The sequence below is a fragment of the Sander vitreus genome, chromosome 24 (assembly GCF_031162955.1).
Source record: "Sander vitreus isolate 19-12246 chromosome 24, sanVit1, whole genome shotgun sequence".
NCBI lineage: Eukaryota > Metazoa > Chordata > Actinopteri > Perciformes > Percidae > Sander > Sander vitreus.
Window position 1 is genome coordinate 8,743,612 of NC_135878.1, and position 17,723 is coordinate 8,761,334.

General features: G+C 41.0%; 1 protein-coding gene and 2 long non-coding RNA genes across 3 annotated transcripts; 2 read left to right on the forward strand and 1 right to left on the reverse strand.

The window, feature by feature from the left end:
• Positions 1-1,276: 1,276 nt before the first annotated feature.
• On the reverse strand, positions 1,277-4,162 carry LOC144512771 (uncharacterized). Its single transcript, XR_013501037.1, has 3 exons — positions 4,070-4,162; positions 3,821-3,910; positions 1,277-2,210 (listed from the first exon to the last, which is right to left on the reverse strand). It is a non-coding gene; the product is annotated as an uncharacterized LOC144512771 (long non-coding RNA).
• A 282-nt stretch (positions 4,163-4,444) lies between these two features.
• On the forward strand, positions 4,445-5,157 carry LOC144512770 (uncharacterized). Its single transcript, XR_013501036.1, has 4 exons — positions 4,445-4,535; positions 4,609-4,684; positions 4,760-4,891; positions 4,978-5,157. It is a non-coding gene; the product is annotated as an uncharacterized LOC144512770 (long non-coding RNA).
• A 4,602-nt stretch (positions 5,158-9,759) lies between these two features.
• Positions 9,760-16,640, forward strand: LOC144512772 (stomatin-like protein 2, mitochondrial). Its single transcript, XM_078243695.1, has 10 exons — positions 9,760-9,925; positions 11,095-11,247; positions 11,758-11,857; positions 12,002-12,060; positions 12,866-12,967; positions 13,080-13,214; positions 14,150-14,294; positions 14,834-14,913; positions 15,049-15,177; positions 16,032-16,640. The coding sequence occupies exons 1-10, from the start codon at positions 9,884-9,886 to the stop codon at positions 16,143-16,145; spliced, it is 1,059 nt and encodes a 352-aa protein (XP_078099821.1). The 5' UTR covers positions 9,760-9,883; the 3' UTR covers positions 16,146-16,640.
• The last annotated feature ends 1,083 nt before the right edge of the window (positions 16,641-17,723 follow it).

The window sequence follows — 17,723 nt, forward strand, 5'->3', positions numbered from 1 at the left end:
ATGTTGAGCTATCCATGAAGTTGGAAAAGAGTTGGTTGGAGGTTGTATTTAATATCCACATTACTGAAGAGAGACATTTAAAAAGCATTTGACTGAGCTGGGATTTGAGCCCTCAACCTCAGGTTGTCATGTCAGCATCTTATCCTGGTGAGCTATTCCTCAGGCTTGGAAACCCAATTTTCGTTCTATTATTTGTTCTTCACACTACCAGGGAGACTCCTTGGGCATCTTTAGGTTTGCTAGATCGGATCCACTGGCCGCTGTCAAAGGACGTGCCTGGTGGCCTGCCTTATATTGCCTCTGATTGACTTACCCTGTTATCCTAACCCTATAACCAATCCCCACTCCTCATGCCTGAACCTAACCACGTCAACACGCCTAGTGGATGTGATCTAGCATTTACCGGCAGCTTCAGCCTGTCTTGCTGAGCCACTTCTCTCTCTCATAATGAAACTTTTAACAAATAAATCCTTTCTGAATAATGAATATTAAAAGCACCATGCAAGTTCAAGAGTGCCAATTCAGACCATGTGGTCGGAGCTTGTTAATAAGCAGCTGAATGCTGTGTGGGACAAAGGATGTGTAGCCTCTTTTAGTCTCCTGGGGACAATAAAGGATTTATTTGTTCACTCATTAATTCATTCATTCATGTGCCCTCCCACTCCTGAAAGTTTTCATTATGAGAGAGAGAAGTGGCTCAGCAAGACAGGCTGAAGCTGCCCGGTAAATGCTAGATCACATCCACTAGGCGTGTTGACGTGGTTAGGTTCAGGCATGAGGAGTGGGGATTGGTTATAGGGTTAGGATAACAGGGTAAGTCAATCAGAGGCAATATAAGGCAGGCCACCAGGCACGTCCTTTGACAGCGGCCAGTGGATCCGATCTAGCAAACCCCCCCCATCTGGCTAAAGATGTCCAAGGAGTCTCCCTGGTAGTGTGAAGAACAAATAATAGAACGAAAATTGGGTTTCCAAGCCTGAGGAATAGCTCACCAGGATAAGATGCTGACATGACAACCTGAGGTTGAGGGATCAAATCCCAGCTCAGTCAAATGCTTTTTAAATGTCTCTCTTCAGTAATGTGAACATTAAATACAACCTCCAACCAACTCTTTTCCAACTTCATGGATAGCTCAACATGATAGATGTGCCATGATCTGTTCAGAAGGTTGTGGGTTCAACTCTCTGCAGGTGCAGGTTGTATCAGATCTGATAGCTCAGTGTGATGGAACATGGGTTGGAAGACACAAAGGTTACGGGTTCTCATACTGGTTTAAATCAAATTTATTTTGAGCTTTACACCCAGAATGACAACGACAAATACACCCGGAGAACTCTTCCGAGCGTACTTGCGTTGGTAGTGCTGTTGGTTTGTGCTCGACTCTAAGGCGCCCAGGGTCGAGTGTTCAAGACCGGCTCGGTGCTAGCGTATGTGCAAACACTTAGATAGGCCACTTAGATAGGAAAGAGAGGTTAGGAAAGAAAGTGCAGGCAAGAAGAGACTAGGAGAGTATTAAGAACAGGAAGGGAGAGTATTAAGACAAGGACAGTAAGAGATCAGAGAAAGGAAGAGACAAGGGTAGGAATACTCAGAGAAGAGTAGGACAATTCGGAGAGAGCAGAGTAGGAGAACTCAGTGAAAAGGGAAATACCAGAGTAGGAGAACTCAGAGAAAGGGAGATACAAGCGTAGAAGAACTTAGAGGAAAGGAAGAGACCAGAGTAGGAGAACTCAGAGAAAGGGAGAGATCAGTAGGACACCTGAGACAAAGGAAGATAGCACAGTAGGACAACTCAGAAAGGAACACTAGGATAAACTCAGAGAAAGGAAAAGACCAAAGCAGGAAATAAAAATCTGGAACGGGGGGATAAAACTTTTTAGAATTTTTTTTTTTTTTATGGAAAAAAAAAAAAAGTACGTCCACTTTTATGTACTGTGTAATAACACTTTGTGACATTCTGTACGACTTTTTTACAGCATTTTTTTTAACATAATACATGTTATAACAGTGTTATTACAATGTAATAACTATGTAATAACACTTTTTGACATTCTGTATGACTTTTTCAGAGATTTTTTGACATAATAATTACTTTTTTATTATTTTTTTCATGGCATACAACACTATGAGTATACAGTGAGTACGGTATGAAGAAGGCATGAATGGAGTGAAGGAACTTCTCCGTTGTGGTCCGGAAACTCTGCACTCATCTGGGGAGAAAACAAGAAAAAAACAAGAGTTTATTGGATTATTCTGCTTCAAAACATTTGTGCCCATTTCTTTTCCTTAAAGAGGAATAAAAGACACCGAGACACAAGGTGAAGCTACTAGTGCTGAGAACTGTAGCTCACATGCAGAGGACAGGCCGTGTTTTGTTAACATCATTTAGTATCTGAGCTGCACCCTAAGGTCAACTACATGCAGCTGCATTGCAATCCAGCTGACACAAAGACCGTAACAAATGAAATTGTGTGATACGTATTAATATTAGGGCTGCAATTGGGGGCGGGAGAGAAGGCCGGTGTGGTCCAATACTCCGTACCACTAAAGATTCAGTGCCGGTACGCAGGAAGTGAAAACAGCAGCCGCCTGCCAAAACCCACATACAACAACCCGTCACCATCACATTTCCAACAAGAAAACACATCTGCTGACATGCACAACGGTTAGTTTTCTTATAAACTGTTCCGGGGTCAGTGTTTGACCTGTGCGTTTTTAATCCATGCTGGAGGGAAGCGCCTGTCCAAAGCTGTTTAGTTACTGCTGGCTAACGTCAACTTCTCCTACAGCTGACTGCCTGATATTCAGTGCTACTACTCAGTACTATACTCATATAGTATAATACTCAGTGGGTTTAAAACTTTTGTCAGCCTTCACAAACAACTGTGCGGCACTTTCACAATTTAAATAAATGATTTTATATACATGATGCCAAGTATTTCTAATTTTATTTCTATGCCATACAGGCGTTAAAAAAATGCAATGTGTCAGGATGCATGAAGCTGAGGTGCGGGAGGAGAACAATATTAAGCGATGAAGGTACCACAAAGAACTTCAATCTACTTTCACACTCGGCTGCATGATTTTCACTGTTGTGTCTCCAAAGTGTTAAATTTCAAAACCCATCTGAGTGGGGAAGATGGAACCAGCTAAACGTTCTCAGAGATTTATGACAACTAACAGCAGCACTACACCACCAAGCCTACCACACTCACACGTCTTCTCTTACACGACAGCTTACCAACAACTCTAACACTAACGCTGCCATCGTTGTCATGAGCTGACGGAACATTCAGCTTCAGCACAAATTCTCTGAAACATTTCACACATTGCTTTGTGCGTTTACTCTTTTAAACCCGACAGACCTGCCGAGGGCTTCAAACTACAACCTTCCGAACACCAAAGCAGCCACCTGACCAGCGGGTTTTAGAAGATGTAACACAGGGAAGGCAGCAGTTTACACTCTGCTCTATCACTACATAGTCCTATTAGACTTCTTCAGCATTATAAACAACACCTGGGTCTAACATACAGAAGGTGACAGTTCTGCCACTGAAAATACCTCAAGCAGGAATTAAACTCATGCAAACACTTAACCTAACCTTAAAGTCTTTTCTCATTAACATTTCGTTTGAGGTAATTTCCACAAACAGTGTCTCAGTTACTCCAGATAAATATATATATATATATATTAGAATCCTTACTGTGGACAATGTTGTTGAGATTCTGGACTCTGTGTGACCTGACCCTTTCAAATGAACTCAATCCCTCAACATTAAACACAGCAGCTGTTCATCCTGAGAGAGAAAGCATGTCCTACCTCAGAGCTTCAGCACAAAGATGTTCCTTCAGTTGGTCTGTAGAAGGTTCCTCTACTTATTCCCAGGTGGCATCCATTGAGGCTGCATATCTGCAGGTATGAGACAAATAAAAGGACTGCAGTCGCGACACAGCTGACAGTCAAAGTGAAAAGCATACAACAATAATCAACTGTTATGTAATGTATAGTTATAGTTTGCATTAGCACTGAAATGTGGAAATGTTCATGAATACAATGGCAAAGACAAACCTGCGGACGTCCAGCTCCCCACGGACCATGTAAACACCAGTCCACCTGCAACCGTCTATTTGCCGAAACACAAACAAAACCAATATAAAACGCCATATTCCTTCTCACAGCGATGCATACTTTTGGCCTAGCGTCATTCCGGTGAATGTGACAGCGGGGTCGTTTGTTTATTCGCCCCGAACAGCCAAAGTACCAACTAGGATAGCATAAGCTAGCTGTGAGTTAGCAACGGGACACAGGAACCGTGTGTTTGTTTGTGTGCCCATGGTTATCCCACACCACTACAGTCACTTGTTTCCTCCCATGCAGGAAGAGGACACCTCCGAGAAGTTTACGAGAGGGCGGAGGACTCTTTCCTATTGGTTGACATCAGTGGTTGGACCTTCAGCTCTATAGCTCCCTGTAACAATGTTTCACCGCAGCCTGTCAACACATCACTGGGGAGACTTTTACATTCACATTTCAGGTATTCACATGCTTCGAGTGCAAGTTTATGAATTGTATAGGTGGTTTTCCATTCCTTCCTTTTTATTCTTTAGACAGAGTGTCTCCTGCCCCGCTTAAGTGGAAAAGTGGGCGTCCTTCTCTTCAAACCTACCCACACCTTCAGAAGAGGTAGCGAGGCTCTGTACAGCACCATCTTCAGTTCAGAGATGAGGAGCATTTGATCAATGTGTGCTTTTCTTTCAGGTCGGCAGCACGGGTATAGAGGCTGCCTGGGATGAGGAGGAGAGGTGACCGACAGGTTTCGGTCTGTGGTAGCACAGTTGCTCTCCAGCAAAGGGTTATTCTACCTCATTACTATAGCGGACAACGATCCAGGTGAGTTACCTGATGTCTCGGCAATTATTTTCAGTGCAGGAAACACTCTGGATAACAAGTATAGTATGTTTTCCTTTTCTCACCAGAGGAGATTATCTGTTTACTGGACGTGTGGTTTGAGGGGACAGTCATGCTTGGAAATGAGAGGCTGTTCGTCCTGCGATTACATGGGAGCTAACAAACATGGAACTGTCACTTATAAATCTGCTGAAAGGATTACAGGAACTGATAAGAAGAAATGTTTTCAGGATATCATGTTTGACTGTCTGATGATTTCAGAATTCAACTGGTGTGAATAAACTTTCTTATTAAAGCTCTGCAGAACAAAGACACTTTACTTTGCAAGAGATTGGTGATAGGACTAAGGTGCTTCTGGTGTACTGGTAAAATTGTAAGTAAATAAAACAAATGCCATACGAAATGACATATTCTATTCTGTGTAAATATAGTTAGAGCAGTGGTTAAAGTGTATATGTCGACCCCAAGGAAATCACCAAAGTAAGATGTGTAGGTGTTTATGCAGCAGTTGAAACAACATGTCAGATAGTCATGATGCATTTGAAATGGTAAGAACCAACAACAAAAAAAGTCAAATAATTGTAACCAAAATGAATTCACCACTTGTAGGAGAGGCGTTCAGAATGCCACCTGAGTAGGAACATTTACTACCAAGAATCTAAAGGCTGTACAAAACATTGGTCGAGATTACAGAAATTAATGCTGCTGTGTAATTCCTTAGATCTGGTACGAAATCATGTGCAATAATGTTTCCTGTATTTAAAAAAAATGGCAACCTTGGATAAATCTACACACTATCATTGGCTAAATTAGCATGTATAAACATAAAATAAGGCACAAACAATTTTGTAAGGATTATGCAGCCATTTACAAGCAATTTCTCCAAGGCATCAGTATACTGAGCAGCAAATAACATAAGATAAATATGAAGCATTGAAAATAAATAGTGATTTATTTCAACAGTTTCAAGCTCTCTCGGCTTGGCGAAAACAACAGCATAATGTGCGTATATTTGGCTCAGCCATTCACGGCCCCACTGAACCTCTTCAGATCCTGTCTCCTCATCAGCTGGAGTGGAGGAGGCCCTTCTATCAGCCCCTGGGTGCTGTTACCAGAGGCTGGAGGGGCGCAGTACGAGCCCAGGCTCTGACTCTCTAGTCAGAGCCTCGCTGAGCTCACAGAGCTGTCTCAAAGATAACCGAGTTATCGTCTGCTGTTACTGCATCTCCGTTTGCTATGCTAGGATGTCTTCAGCTGTTGTAAACCTGAAGAAACATGTTTTGCAAAGTTAGATTCACTTAAGATAAAACTTTTTCATACTTTAAAATGTGTCTAAAGAAAGTAAGAGGGAAAAACTCGCCTGTTTAGCTGCCTCTAGTAGAGCTGCTGCCTCCTGCTTGCCAGTCTGCTGCACCGTTTTATAAAAGATGCCATCTGGATCTTCATAGGCATGAATTCTCCCTACATCTAGAACCCAGAGACACAAATACTTTTCAGCAATTATAAAAAAAAAAAACGGTTTGTGAGAGAATTTTCCCCCCTGCGTCCAGTCTAAACTAAGTGACTCGCGGCTCTAGGTCCACATTTAATGTACAGTCATGAGAGGTATCAATCTGGAAGCAGCTATTGCTTTTCTGTCTGTATTTATTTCTGTTGTACTGCTGCAACAATGGAATTTGTCCACAGTTGCAAACATCTTGAGTGTAAACCCCATGCTTTAAAAATTTTTTTAAAGTACTCTCTACTAGAATCTATGAGTATTGTGTCGCTGTCTGTGATGGTGTTGAGGCGATGGTGAGTACGGTGCATTCTCTGAACTTGTCCCGTATGGTTTTCTGGATCTGTCCTGCAGAGACACTGAACATGCATTAAAGATAGGGATGCATTTTTGGACTATGCTATAGTATGATTTTTTAATCATTTTTTTTCAACATACTATACCATGACATTTTTTTAATCACTTTTTTGACGTACTATACTATGACTTTTCATGACTGTTTGACATACTTAAGTGTGACTTTTATATTATTTTTTCAACCTACTATGACTTTTTTCAATCACTTTTTCAACATACTATAGTATGACTTTGATTCAATATACTATACCAGATTGAGGGTTAGAGAGAGAGAGAGAGAGAGAGACGGAAGCTGGAAGCTGGCATCAGTTGTTTACTTGTCTAAGTAGCTCAGCCCAGTGTCACTGCGCTGGTCAGCTTTTAAATACTACTTAAATAGTACTGTAACTTTCTTTTTTTCGCAATCTAGACAAAAGTAGTATCAGGTCTTGTCACATCCCCAACAATCATCTATTCTCTCTCCTTTAAACCCAGATATTGAACGTCAGTGTGTTCTCATTAAATCAGTTGAAGTTCATGGTTGTCCCCCGCGGCCAACAGCAGTGAAGCAACGGCTTCTGCTGGGGAACGGCCAGGGGTGATGGGGTGCTCTCTGCAAATACTGCCGCTGAGGTGAGTTGTGTCAGCAGTAGGCCTACCTGGGGTCCACGTTGGCTGTGGCCTCGTCGAGGGAGAGGATGCGGTTCTTCCTGAGGATGGCTCTGGCCAGACACACCAGCTGCCTCTGGCCAACGCTGAAGTTGGAGCCCGACTCGGCCTCGGCCAGAACCGTCTCCAACTTCCCCGGCAGCTCCTCCACCACAGACTTCAGCTGCACCTGCAGGGAACACGGAGTGAGTTTGCCTGACACACGCACCAACAGTAGCTAGAAACTCAACTTTTGGAGTGTGCTGATTGGATACTAGCCTCCTCCAGAGCCTTCCACAGGTCTTCACCAGTATGATGGTTGAAAGGGTCCAAGTTCTTCCTCATGGAGCCTGTAAGCACTGGGTCCTGGAAAACAGGGGGGGGCTTCCCAGGTTAGTCATTGAACCAACTGACTTTAATCTAGTTGAGTCTCCAACTATTTTAACCTATGGTGTTAGTAAACCGTTTTGGGCTACGTTTTTTGCAAACTAGGGTTAAGAGACCATTTTTTAAAACAGTTAAGCAGCCATGACACCATCAGGGTCAGTAGCACTAGAGCACTAGTGTTGAAGAAGAAGTCGTCACTTGTTATTTGAAGCGGCAGCTTCATCAGACAAAGAAAGGAGTATTGGTATCTTTTCCCTTTGTCTAAATACCTGCTTCTCCTTATGTTATGTACCTTCCTGTCCCATTCAAGACATTGGTACATGCCTACAGTGCTGTGAATGGCTCAGACCCATCTTCCATTCAGGACAGGGTCAAACCGTCCACTACACTGTGCTACTGCCCCATCGGCTTGCTACTCCCTCATTACAAAGTGGGCCCTGCTACCACTCATCAAAGTCATGGCTGCTTTGCCACAATAGGGCTTTTCCCCAGCAGACATTTTGACTTGTCACAGTAGGGAAAAGCACAGGTGTTTACTGAACTCTGCCGTTTTGTCCAACTCAGCCTGCTAGCATAGCAGCGATGCTCTCCTTAATGACAGCCGGGCTCTGCACCACTCTGTTCTGACACCAGGGTTAGCAAAATACACAGATTCACTAAACTCGAGACAGTATCTCAGGACCTTTCATATTGGATCAAGTACCTCACAAGATTAAGATGTCAAATCAAATAGCAGCTGTTATTTCAATGTGTCAATACATTTTTATTTGACACAGGTAAATATAAGTATCGGTCTTGGCGGGTCTGATGTATTTTACTAAACAAGGCATGAGAGTGGTAAAAGAATGTGATTTTTACACAGCAGTTCTTAAGGTATGCGTCTGTAAAATAATACTAAACTGTGTAGGGTGGATTTGCTGAACAAGTACACACTCTCTTGATAAATATGTCTCAGCAAACATACTGTGTTGGCCCAGAGTAGCACGGCATGCATACTCAGGCTGTAGCCACATGGAGGCGTTGCTGCCTCTTGGTGAAGCAGAGAAGCTGCAGACCAACAGATTATAACCAACCCATACCAATTCATTCCCATCAAACTCTCAATAACTGTGCATTGATGGAAACCTCAACTTGTATTTTACAGACACAATAGTTTGTGGTGTTGCACTAGACTCGCCAGCTCAAAAGTCTTCTGTACATGGTCTGTTGTAAAATTGATCATGAGTTGAAGCTTCACATTCAAACACTTTGCCACGCTACTAACGTAAAAATAAACAATTACTCATTGGATATAGCACAGTGGTAATACTGCATGGGTTTACTGCCCAATGGCAAGATGTACAAAGAAAATCATGTGCATCTTATCAAGGCTTTATAAATAATGCATGCCAACTAACTGTGATACAGTGTGCGATAAATGTATACACAATATATCAGTGTGTTTTATAAAAAATGATTGATTGTATTTAAAAAACAAGAACACACAATGATTTATTTCCTGTAGCATTAACACTGCTGCCAAATGAAAAAATGCAATGCTGCAATTCTGTTTGTCAATATTTAAATGACATATGATGCCATACAAAAAGTCAAATAAAAACAAATGCACTAAACACACTTATTACAAACACTCACTATAGCACTGTACTTTTGGGCATAATTAATTCATAGACTTACCTGTAAAGCAGGCTTTCTCACGTGTCTATACAAAGCAAGCCTGTAAATCATAATGGATGAGAAAATGGTTATTAAATGGCATTTGAAATGGCAAAATATGAATAATAGAAGATCTATATATAACTCTGGCATGTTTACCATGATAGCAGTGCTTGGAACGTTTATTCTCAAGTGTCAGGTTTAGTTTGATACAGTCCCTTAATTGTCAGAGGGCACTGGGACCATAGACATTTACGTCTATGACTGGGACACTCAGCTGCAACGCAGCATCCGAAGCAGTAGGGGGCACTGTAACATTTAATGGCTCACGCAGAAAGCAACGGAGACAGCCTATCCAGAAAATGACATGTCTCTGAGCCCTTGGCTTTAACACATGCACCTTCACATTTCTGTGACTTTCTATAAAATTTGACTACTTTTATCCAAAAATGTTACGGACATTGTGTCGGGCCGGCGCTGCCGTTTTTAAGGTAAGGACACTGTTTATCATGCACCAACAGTCTTTCTGTGGTTATAGTTGACAAACAGGTTGGCTACTTAGCTAGTTGCTTGCTAACTCAATACGGTGAAGTTAACGTTACGTTACGTAGCCAGTTATTTCAACTGGTAGCACCTGACATTTAAGCTTCCTATACGTGCATTTATATCAGTAAACACAGAGCTTTCTCAATAACATAAGCAGACAACGTTACCTGGGTGCTGTTCCTGTTAAACTGGTTGCACTGCGTGCTTTTGGCCCATACGTACCTCGTAATCAGCGTCTTAACAGCTGTGACAGTATTTACAGATATTATTTATGGGTCTATTATAATGCGCACATATGCTAGATATAAATAATGTTGTATCTGAACTTTTTTGTTTGTTTTCGTACTGCACTACTATTAGTACGGATGAAATAACATTGTAGCTGCAGCACGAACAGGTACGCATTTACGTGAATGACGCGATGGCGTCATCAACAACCAGATGTTTTCCCACAACCTTTCAGTTTCAGTCATTGGTTTCAGCGTTGCCAGATGGGAAATGTTAAACTATCGTTATACAGGCTTAACATTGTTTTATTTGAAAGAAAATGATCGTACGCGAGTCATAACCCCGTGAACAAATAGGCTTAATGTGTAATTTTACAAAACACGTATTAAAAACGACTTTTCTGACACGCCTACAAATCTAACATTGTTTTTTTAAGCAAACTGATGTGCCGCATGGAAAGGGGTATGTGTCCATTAGTCCATCAGTCTGTCAATGTTTGTAATAGCCTGCTATTACAAAACTAAAGTACAAGACAGCACGACTGGAATACTGTTCATATTCTGCATGAAGGCCATTAGTTAATTAAATCAATAACTGGGCTAAGTGGTGCATTTATAACGACTCGATTTGACCACAGCATAGGCTACCTCAGTGAGGAGGTTCAAGTATTATCGTACATTATGGCACTTTTGACATTGTTGTCGTCCAGAGGCCAACATGATCATACAAATACAATAACTATGGTACAGCTGGCAACACTGTTGCAGTCTTCACAAGATCTTGGACACTGTTACCAAAATTGAACTCTCGGAGATAGTACAAGTGTGGGTATTATTGTGACAGACTAACTGATTTGTACATCACTGTGTGTCTCCTGTCTCTGCAGAACTCTCAGCAGACTGTGCCCAGGCTGTGGGTGACTCCAGCACAACAACGATGGGCCTCCCACTTACCCATGAACACTGTGGTCCTGTTTGTGCCCCAGCAGGAGGCCTGGGTGGTCGAGAGGATGGGTCGCTTTCACCGGATCTTAGAGCCAGTAATTATTTTCGTTTCAACAAGCTTGTACACGAGGATCATCTATGTATATATTAATAAAGTATAGGGCTGCACGATATGAGGGAAATATGCAATCAACAATATTACTTGCGATAAATAAATAAAAACTGATATTAAAGTGTACTAAGTTCTGCACATTTCTGCTGCTTCCAGTATTCCGCTAAATATAACAAGTTGCTTGTTGAATTTAGAACGAATGAAAGGAAATCATTTCCAGCATTCTTTTATGGAACAAATCCAACATTTAATTGAATATGGAAGGCACCACAAAAAAAAAAGACTAGTTACATTTTAAAGTGCAGTTTTCTACTGATATTTTCTTTCAACTAACACAAAAATCTCTAAATGTCTTTCGTGACATTGCAGCCGTTCGAAATGTGTTTATTGCGCCAGTTGATATCACAATAACAATAAAGAACACGATATATTGTGCAGCCCTAATAGAGAACTAACACTTATCATTTATTCCACTCTTTGTCCTTTCTTATAGGGACTGAACGTCCTCATTCCCATGCTTGACCAAATTCGTTATGTACAAAGCCTTAAAGAGATTGTTATTGACGTTCCTGAACAGTCAGCTGTTTCCTTAGGTAAGTTTTTTTTTTTTTTCATTTTCCATTTTTGGAAAAAGAGAAGGCAACAAATGACATACAGTAAACACTTGTGCATATTAATGGTTTGAATTAACCATCTTCATGGCTGAATGAACTGATATGTTCTCTGTCTTTACACAGATAACGTGACTCTGCAAATCGACGGAGTCCTTTTTTTGAGAATCTTAGATCCTTTTAAGGTATGCTGGTAAGAATAGGTGATGATATATTCAAAAGTACAAGCCAACATTCTGTTACTACTAGTGCGTGGTTGGTTATGTAGGGGATAACATAAAGTGGGCCGCGCATAACCTTTGATTCACCTGATTTATTATTATTATTGATAACTTACTCACTGCACCTTTTTCCCCATCTATCAAACCATAACCCAGAAAAAATACAGTGTTTAAAACAAAAAACATTTATTTACATTACTTGCACTTTTTACAGTAGGCAAAGTTACATTTACTGTTGGAAATTTGTGATTTAAGCAATGCACACAAATGCATCAAAACTGCTGTCAGACCAGACTGTTATTTTACACTTATATTACTTAATTGAGTGTCTATAAGTTGATTGTTAAATTGATTTATGTTAAAAAAAAAATCTGTTATATGAACACTGGTTTGTAGTAATGGACCTTTTTCACGGCAGACATTATGACTTGTCATAGTTAGGAAAAGCATAGGTGAAACTGATAACCTTAACGATGGCTCAATTCCATCAAGTGTCCCAGTGAGCTATTTCAGTGAGTCAGCATGCACAACACCAGGGTCTCTCCTAAGTGGAATGCAGCCATCATTAATGGTTTTCAATACACCTGTGCTTTTCCTACTATGACATGTCAACATGTCTGCCGTGAAAAAGGTCTATCAAGAAGCTCTGTGTTTTGCCAGCAGGTGGCGCCAGTTGGTTGGATTATACCTATACATAAAATGATCCACATAGACTGATGATTGTCTCTCGCTCTCTCTCTCTCTCTCTCTCTCTCTCTCCCCCCCCCAGGCTAGTTATGGTGTAGAGGATCCAGAATATGCTGTGACTCAGCTTGCACAAACCACAATGCGTTCAGAACTGGGCAAACTCACGCTGGATAAAGTATTCAGGGTAAAAAAAAAAAAGAAAACATCTGCACTGCTTGGTTTGCAAAAAAACATTGCAACAAAATAATGATACAGGTATGTACCGTTTTAAACCTGCTGCCTCTCCGGTTTTCAAGGAAAGGGAGTCCCTTAATTCCAACATCGTCCACTCCATCAACCAGGCGTCAGACGAGTGGGGAATCCGCTGCCTGCGTTATGAAATCAAAGATATACAGGTTCCACCTCGTGTTAAAGAGTCTATGCAGATGCAGGTAAGACACACACATAACCATGACATCCCTATAATTCAGGGGTACTGCATTTAGCAATCCTCTTTGCAGCACCACCTTGTTTTCAGGTTATCTTAGTAAAGTTATATACTATAATATGAATTACTGTGTTTGTGCTCATTGCAACAGAGTTGCGTGGTAAAAAATAAGACGGTTACAATATCTAAGGGAAACACACTCGTGTCCTCTGTACATGGAAGAATGACTCCGTTGCACAGGATGGTTTAGCTTTAAGCTTTTGACTATAGTTTATCATAGTGTTTGTACCAGACAGAGAAGTGAAACAACCGGAAATGGCAGGGAAAAAGGTGACGAAGAGGAAGTGAAACTAGACCGAAGACGCACATCCAGCTGTGATGAAGATAGCAGCACACATACACACAGATTCTGCCTGACAACAGGGAAGACAGCACCCGAAGAGGAGAGGATAAGAGGGCAGGGACAGATAGATTCGGGGCTTCGTGGAACTGAGCTCCGTACCGAGTGTCCGGTTACTAGGGATACGTAGTCCCTGCTTGAGCCCGCACGTGTTTGTAATACTTCAAATCTTCAAAATTATTATTTATTCTAATTAGAATTATCTTCAAATACTGTTCAGTAAGAGTGATTGACTTTTACTCTATCGTCTCTGTACATCATTCACGGTATTCTGGTTACATAGGTCATCGAGTACGTGGGGAATTAGAACTTAGAGATGTTACTGGAGTCAGATTCCTCCGACCTTCAAGGCCTTCCACTTTTCCAGTCATTCCCTTCAATACACGTTTATGTATAATTTATAATAAATAGTAAGACAATCAGAGACTGCTATTACACTTGATAGTTCCTCGAGGTTATGAAAATGGGCTCAGGGTGATTTTAGGATTTTAGGAGGAGAAATATTTGGCATCCTTCTTGTTTGATTGTTCCCTATGTAGGTGGAGGCTGAGCGCAGGAAGAGAGCCACAGTGCTGGAGTCTGAGGGGACACGGGAAGCGGGCATCAACATCGCAGAGGGTCACAAGCAAGCCCAAATCCTCGCTTCAGAGGGAGAGAAGGCTGAACTGATCAACAAAGCAGCCGGTTGGTGCATTTGACTTTTTATTTTTTGAGCATTTCCGCCTTTAATCACTGGGACAGCTTAGATGTGAAAGAGGGGGGAGGGGGGGGGGAATGCTGGACATCGCCGCAGGTTGGATTCGAACCTTGGGCCTCTGCGTCAAGGAATAAACCTCTACATGTAGGCGCGCGCTCTGCCAACTGAGCTACCCGGGCGTCCGTGCATTTGACTTTTGACGAATAGAAACTGTTTCGACTCGGATTTTCCATTGACTCGGTTACAAGCATAAATCATGCAATCACTTATGTAATTGAAGGTCTTGTTAACGTAGGACTTAGGCCGTCATTACACTAAATCCACAAAGCATTTAATTACGTGTCTGCAGACTGTGTTACAACACTACACGAGGATCTCCCGACTCAGACTTTAAACAAAGCAAACATGCAAGCACATTTGAGTAGAAGTGAATCAAGGGGAATGTGGAAAAAGGTTTAAAGCCTACAATATACTGTAAATCCAAAACAAATCGACTCTTGTTGATACTTTGCTGTGTCGTCTCTAGGTGAGGCCCAAGCTGTGTTAGCCAAAGCTGAAGCCAAATCCAAGGCTATTCGTCTGCTGTCGGATGCCCTGGCTGAACAGGTACAAAGTAGATTTCACGGCTTCATTTGTCGTTAAAAAGGATTTAGAGATGATCCGGGGTTATTTGAAGACAAAAATAAAACGTCATTCCGAGTATTTCACAGTGACCAGAATTGTTGGTTGTGTTCCTAACAGAACGGAAATGCTGCCGCCTCGCTGAGTGTTGCCGAACAGTACGTCTCTGCTTTCTCCAACCTCGCCAAAGAGTCCAACACTGTGCTCCTGCCCTCCAACACTGGTGACATTAGTGGAATGGTCACGCAGGTATACTGGTTTCTGCCCACTAATAGACTTTGTGATTTCCTTTAAATATGAATTTGTCCACAAAATATGTTACGAATCTTGGAGTTATGGTCATTGTAGGCCTGGGACGAAATGCTTTTGTCTCGATTCGATTATTTCACGATACACGGGTGCCGATTCGATTTGTATTGCAATATTTTTTTATTTATTTATATATATATATATATATATAGCAATTGCATAAGTATTGCGATTCGACAGTATTGCGTTTTTCTTTTTCTTTCTTTAACAAAAAGAAAAGTTGAATAATACACTTCTGGAGATGATATATCATTACATGTCATTTAGCTGACGCTTTAATCCAAAGCGACTTACAATTGCTATATACTGTATGTGTCAGAGGCCGCACGCCTCTGGAGCAACTAGGGGTTAAGGGTCTCGCTCAGGGACACGTTGGTTGATGTATCGCAGTATCGCCACCCACGTGAGACATTTCTAAATAGAATGCACATCACATGTCAGCCAGTCTGACATTTATTTCATTTGTAAAGAAGAACATAACGTGTATTTTCTGCATTTTCTGCTTTCGCTCTGTTTTGCTGGAAACGGACATGATGTAGTAACCGTCAGCAGTAGCGAATAAACAATAATATTTAGGTGAATCATTGAATAAAAAAATAAATAAATAAAAAATATTGATTCTAGGGAAAAAAAAAAAAAAAAAAAAAAAAAAAATCACGATACATACGATTTTCCTTCTTTTTTTTTTCTCTCCCCCGCCCCTATTGTTTGGTATGTTTTCATCATGAAATATCACCTACTAAGCTATTGCTAATATGCTGGTTACACTTTCCATCCTGTTCTTCTACCCTCAGGCCATGACCATTTACAGCACGCTGGCCAAACAGAGGCCAAAAGTTGAGAGAATGAAGACCAAGACAGATGAACCAAGTGAAGAGCCTCCAGTCCAGTCAACAGCAGCTCAATAGCTGTGGATGCCATGACTGCTCTAAAACTGTAGCAGACACAGAAAAAGAGTTTTTTCCACTATTGTGGAGTACAACGGCACTGCTGTGTGGACTCCCTCAGTGTCTGGTGCAAAGGGCACTCAATCTACCGCAGGGCACAGGATGTCGTGACGGAGGAACGGCACTGGATAAACCGAGACGAAGCCGAGCAAGGACGGCTGGGAAACGAGAAACTGAGCCATGAATTGTATTACTTGTGTCGGTGTTTGCCTCGTCGCCTTTAAATGAACGTTTGCTGGCTGTGATATTATTTGTTTAAAATAGAATTTGAATATATTTTCAAAAGCAGTTGGTTCTTACATTTTTTTTTATTTTTTTTTTTCCTTCATTGAGAAATTAAGTAAGCGTGTTTGGGATATAGTTCAAAACCTGAAATTGCTTGGTTAAGCACCTTCAGAGCCTGTAGTTTTAGGGTGATACAGTATAAAATAAATAAAATATCAAAATAAAAATGCATTTCTTTGGTTGTTGATGTTGGGATAGTGACTAGATGAGGGAAATGTGGGCACTCAGAAATATAAAAAAATAAAAGTTTATCTGTTTCATCTGAGAGCAACAATAATAAGTGTTATTAACATTGCAGCAGTATGGTTTCTCCAGTTTTTGTATTTGTAGAACATCTCAGATCTACGTGGCACCTGGAGCTCAGAGAGAAGTTCTCACTTTCCACTTGGGTGTCGTAGTTCCAATATGATTTTTACTATTCAGAAACAGTTAAGTTCCTAGTTGTCATAAACGCACCTATAATTAGTGCAAGTGTATAGTTTCCCTTTCTTGAGACGATTGGACACAAACTTTTCTATAATTATTCTGAGTGAAATCTGATATGAGCCTTCATAATGTTTTGAAATATATATTCAAATAAACTTAAAAAATATATATATATCATATATTTAAACTGTAAAAGCAGCCACTCTGATTAGTTTGTTTTTGAGCAGGTTCACAAAGTTCATCTGTGGCATAGCATGGCAGCTATTTCACAAACCAAACTCATTCCTGTGACGTAGAGCAGTTATCACGGTTAAAAAAAACAAAAAACGGAACAACTTCGACTAGATTTCTTTCAGTTTCTCAAAGCTTCGTAATAGGACCGCTATGAAAACATAAAGGCCCACATTTTCTAAGATGTGTACCTGTATGAGAAGCAGTTGTACGTGGTAATTTGTGCGTGACAGAATCATTTGAAAAGAAACTGTAGGCCTGAGAGTGAGGACCACCCAAGATGATGCAGAAGATAAGCAACGTAATGGGAAGAAAAGTATTTCTTCAATCATTTTTCACTTGACGTGACTCTTCTAGCATGCATTTGGTTTGTTGTCAGCCTCTGGGGAGGATCGTGATCATTAAATATTTTATCATAGAGGTTTAAATTTACCTTACCCTTTGCCCCCCAAGGAAGCAGACGTAGACATAGAGAATGTCATCTCATACATATTTAAAGTGCACTTTGAAGCAGGTGATTTTGTTTCCTTTTTTAACAATCTGATACACTCTCTCTCTCTCTCTCTCTCTCTCTCTCTCTCTCTCTCTCTCTCTCTC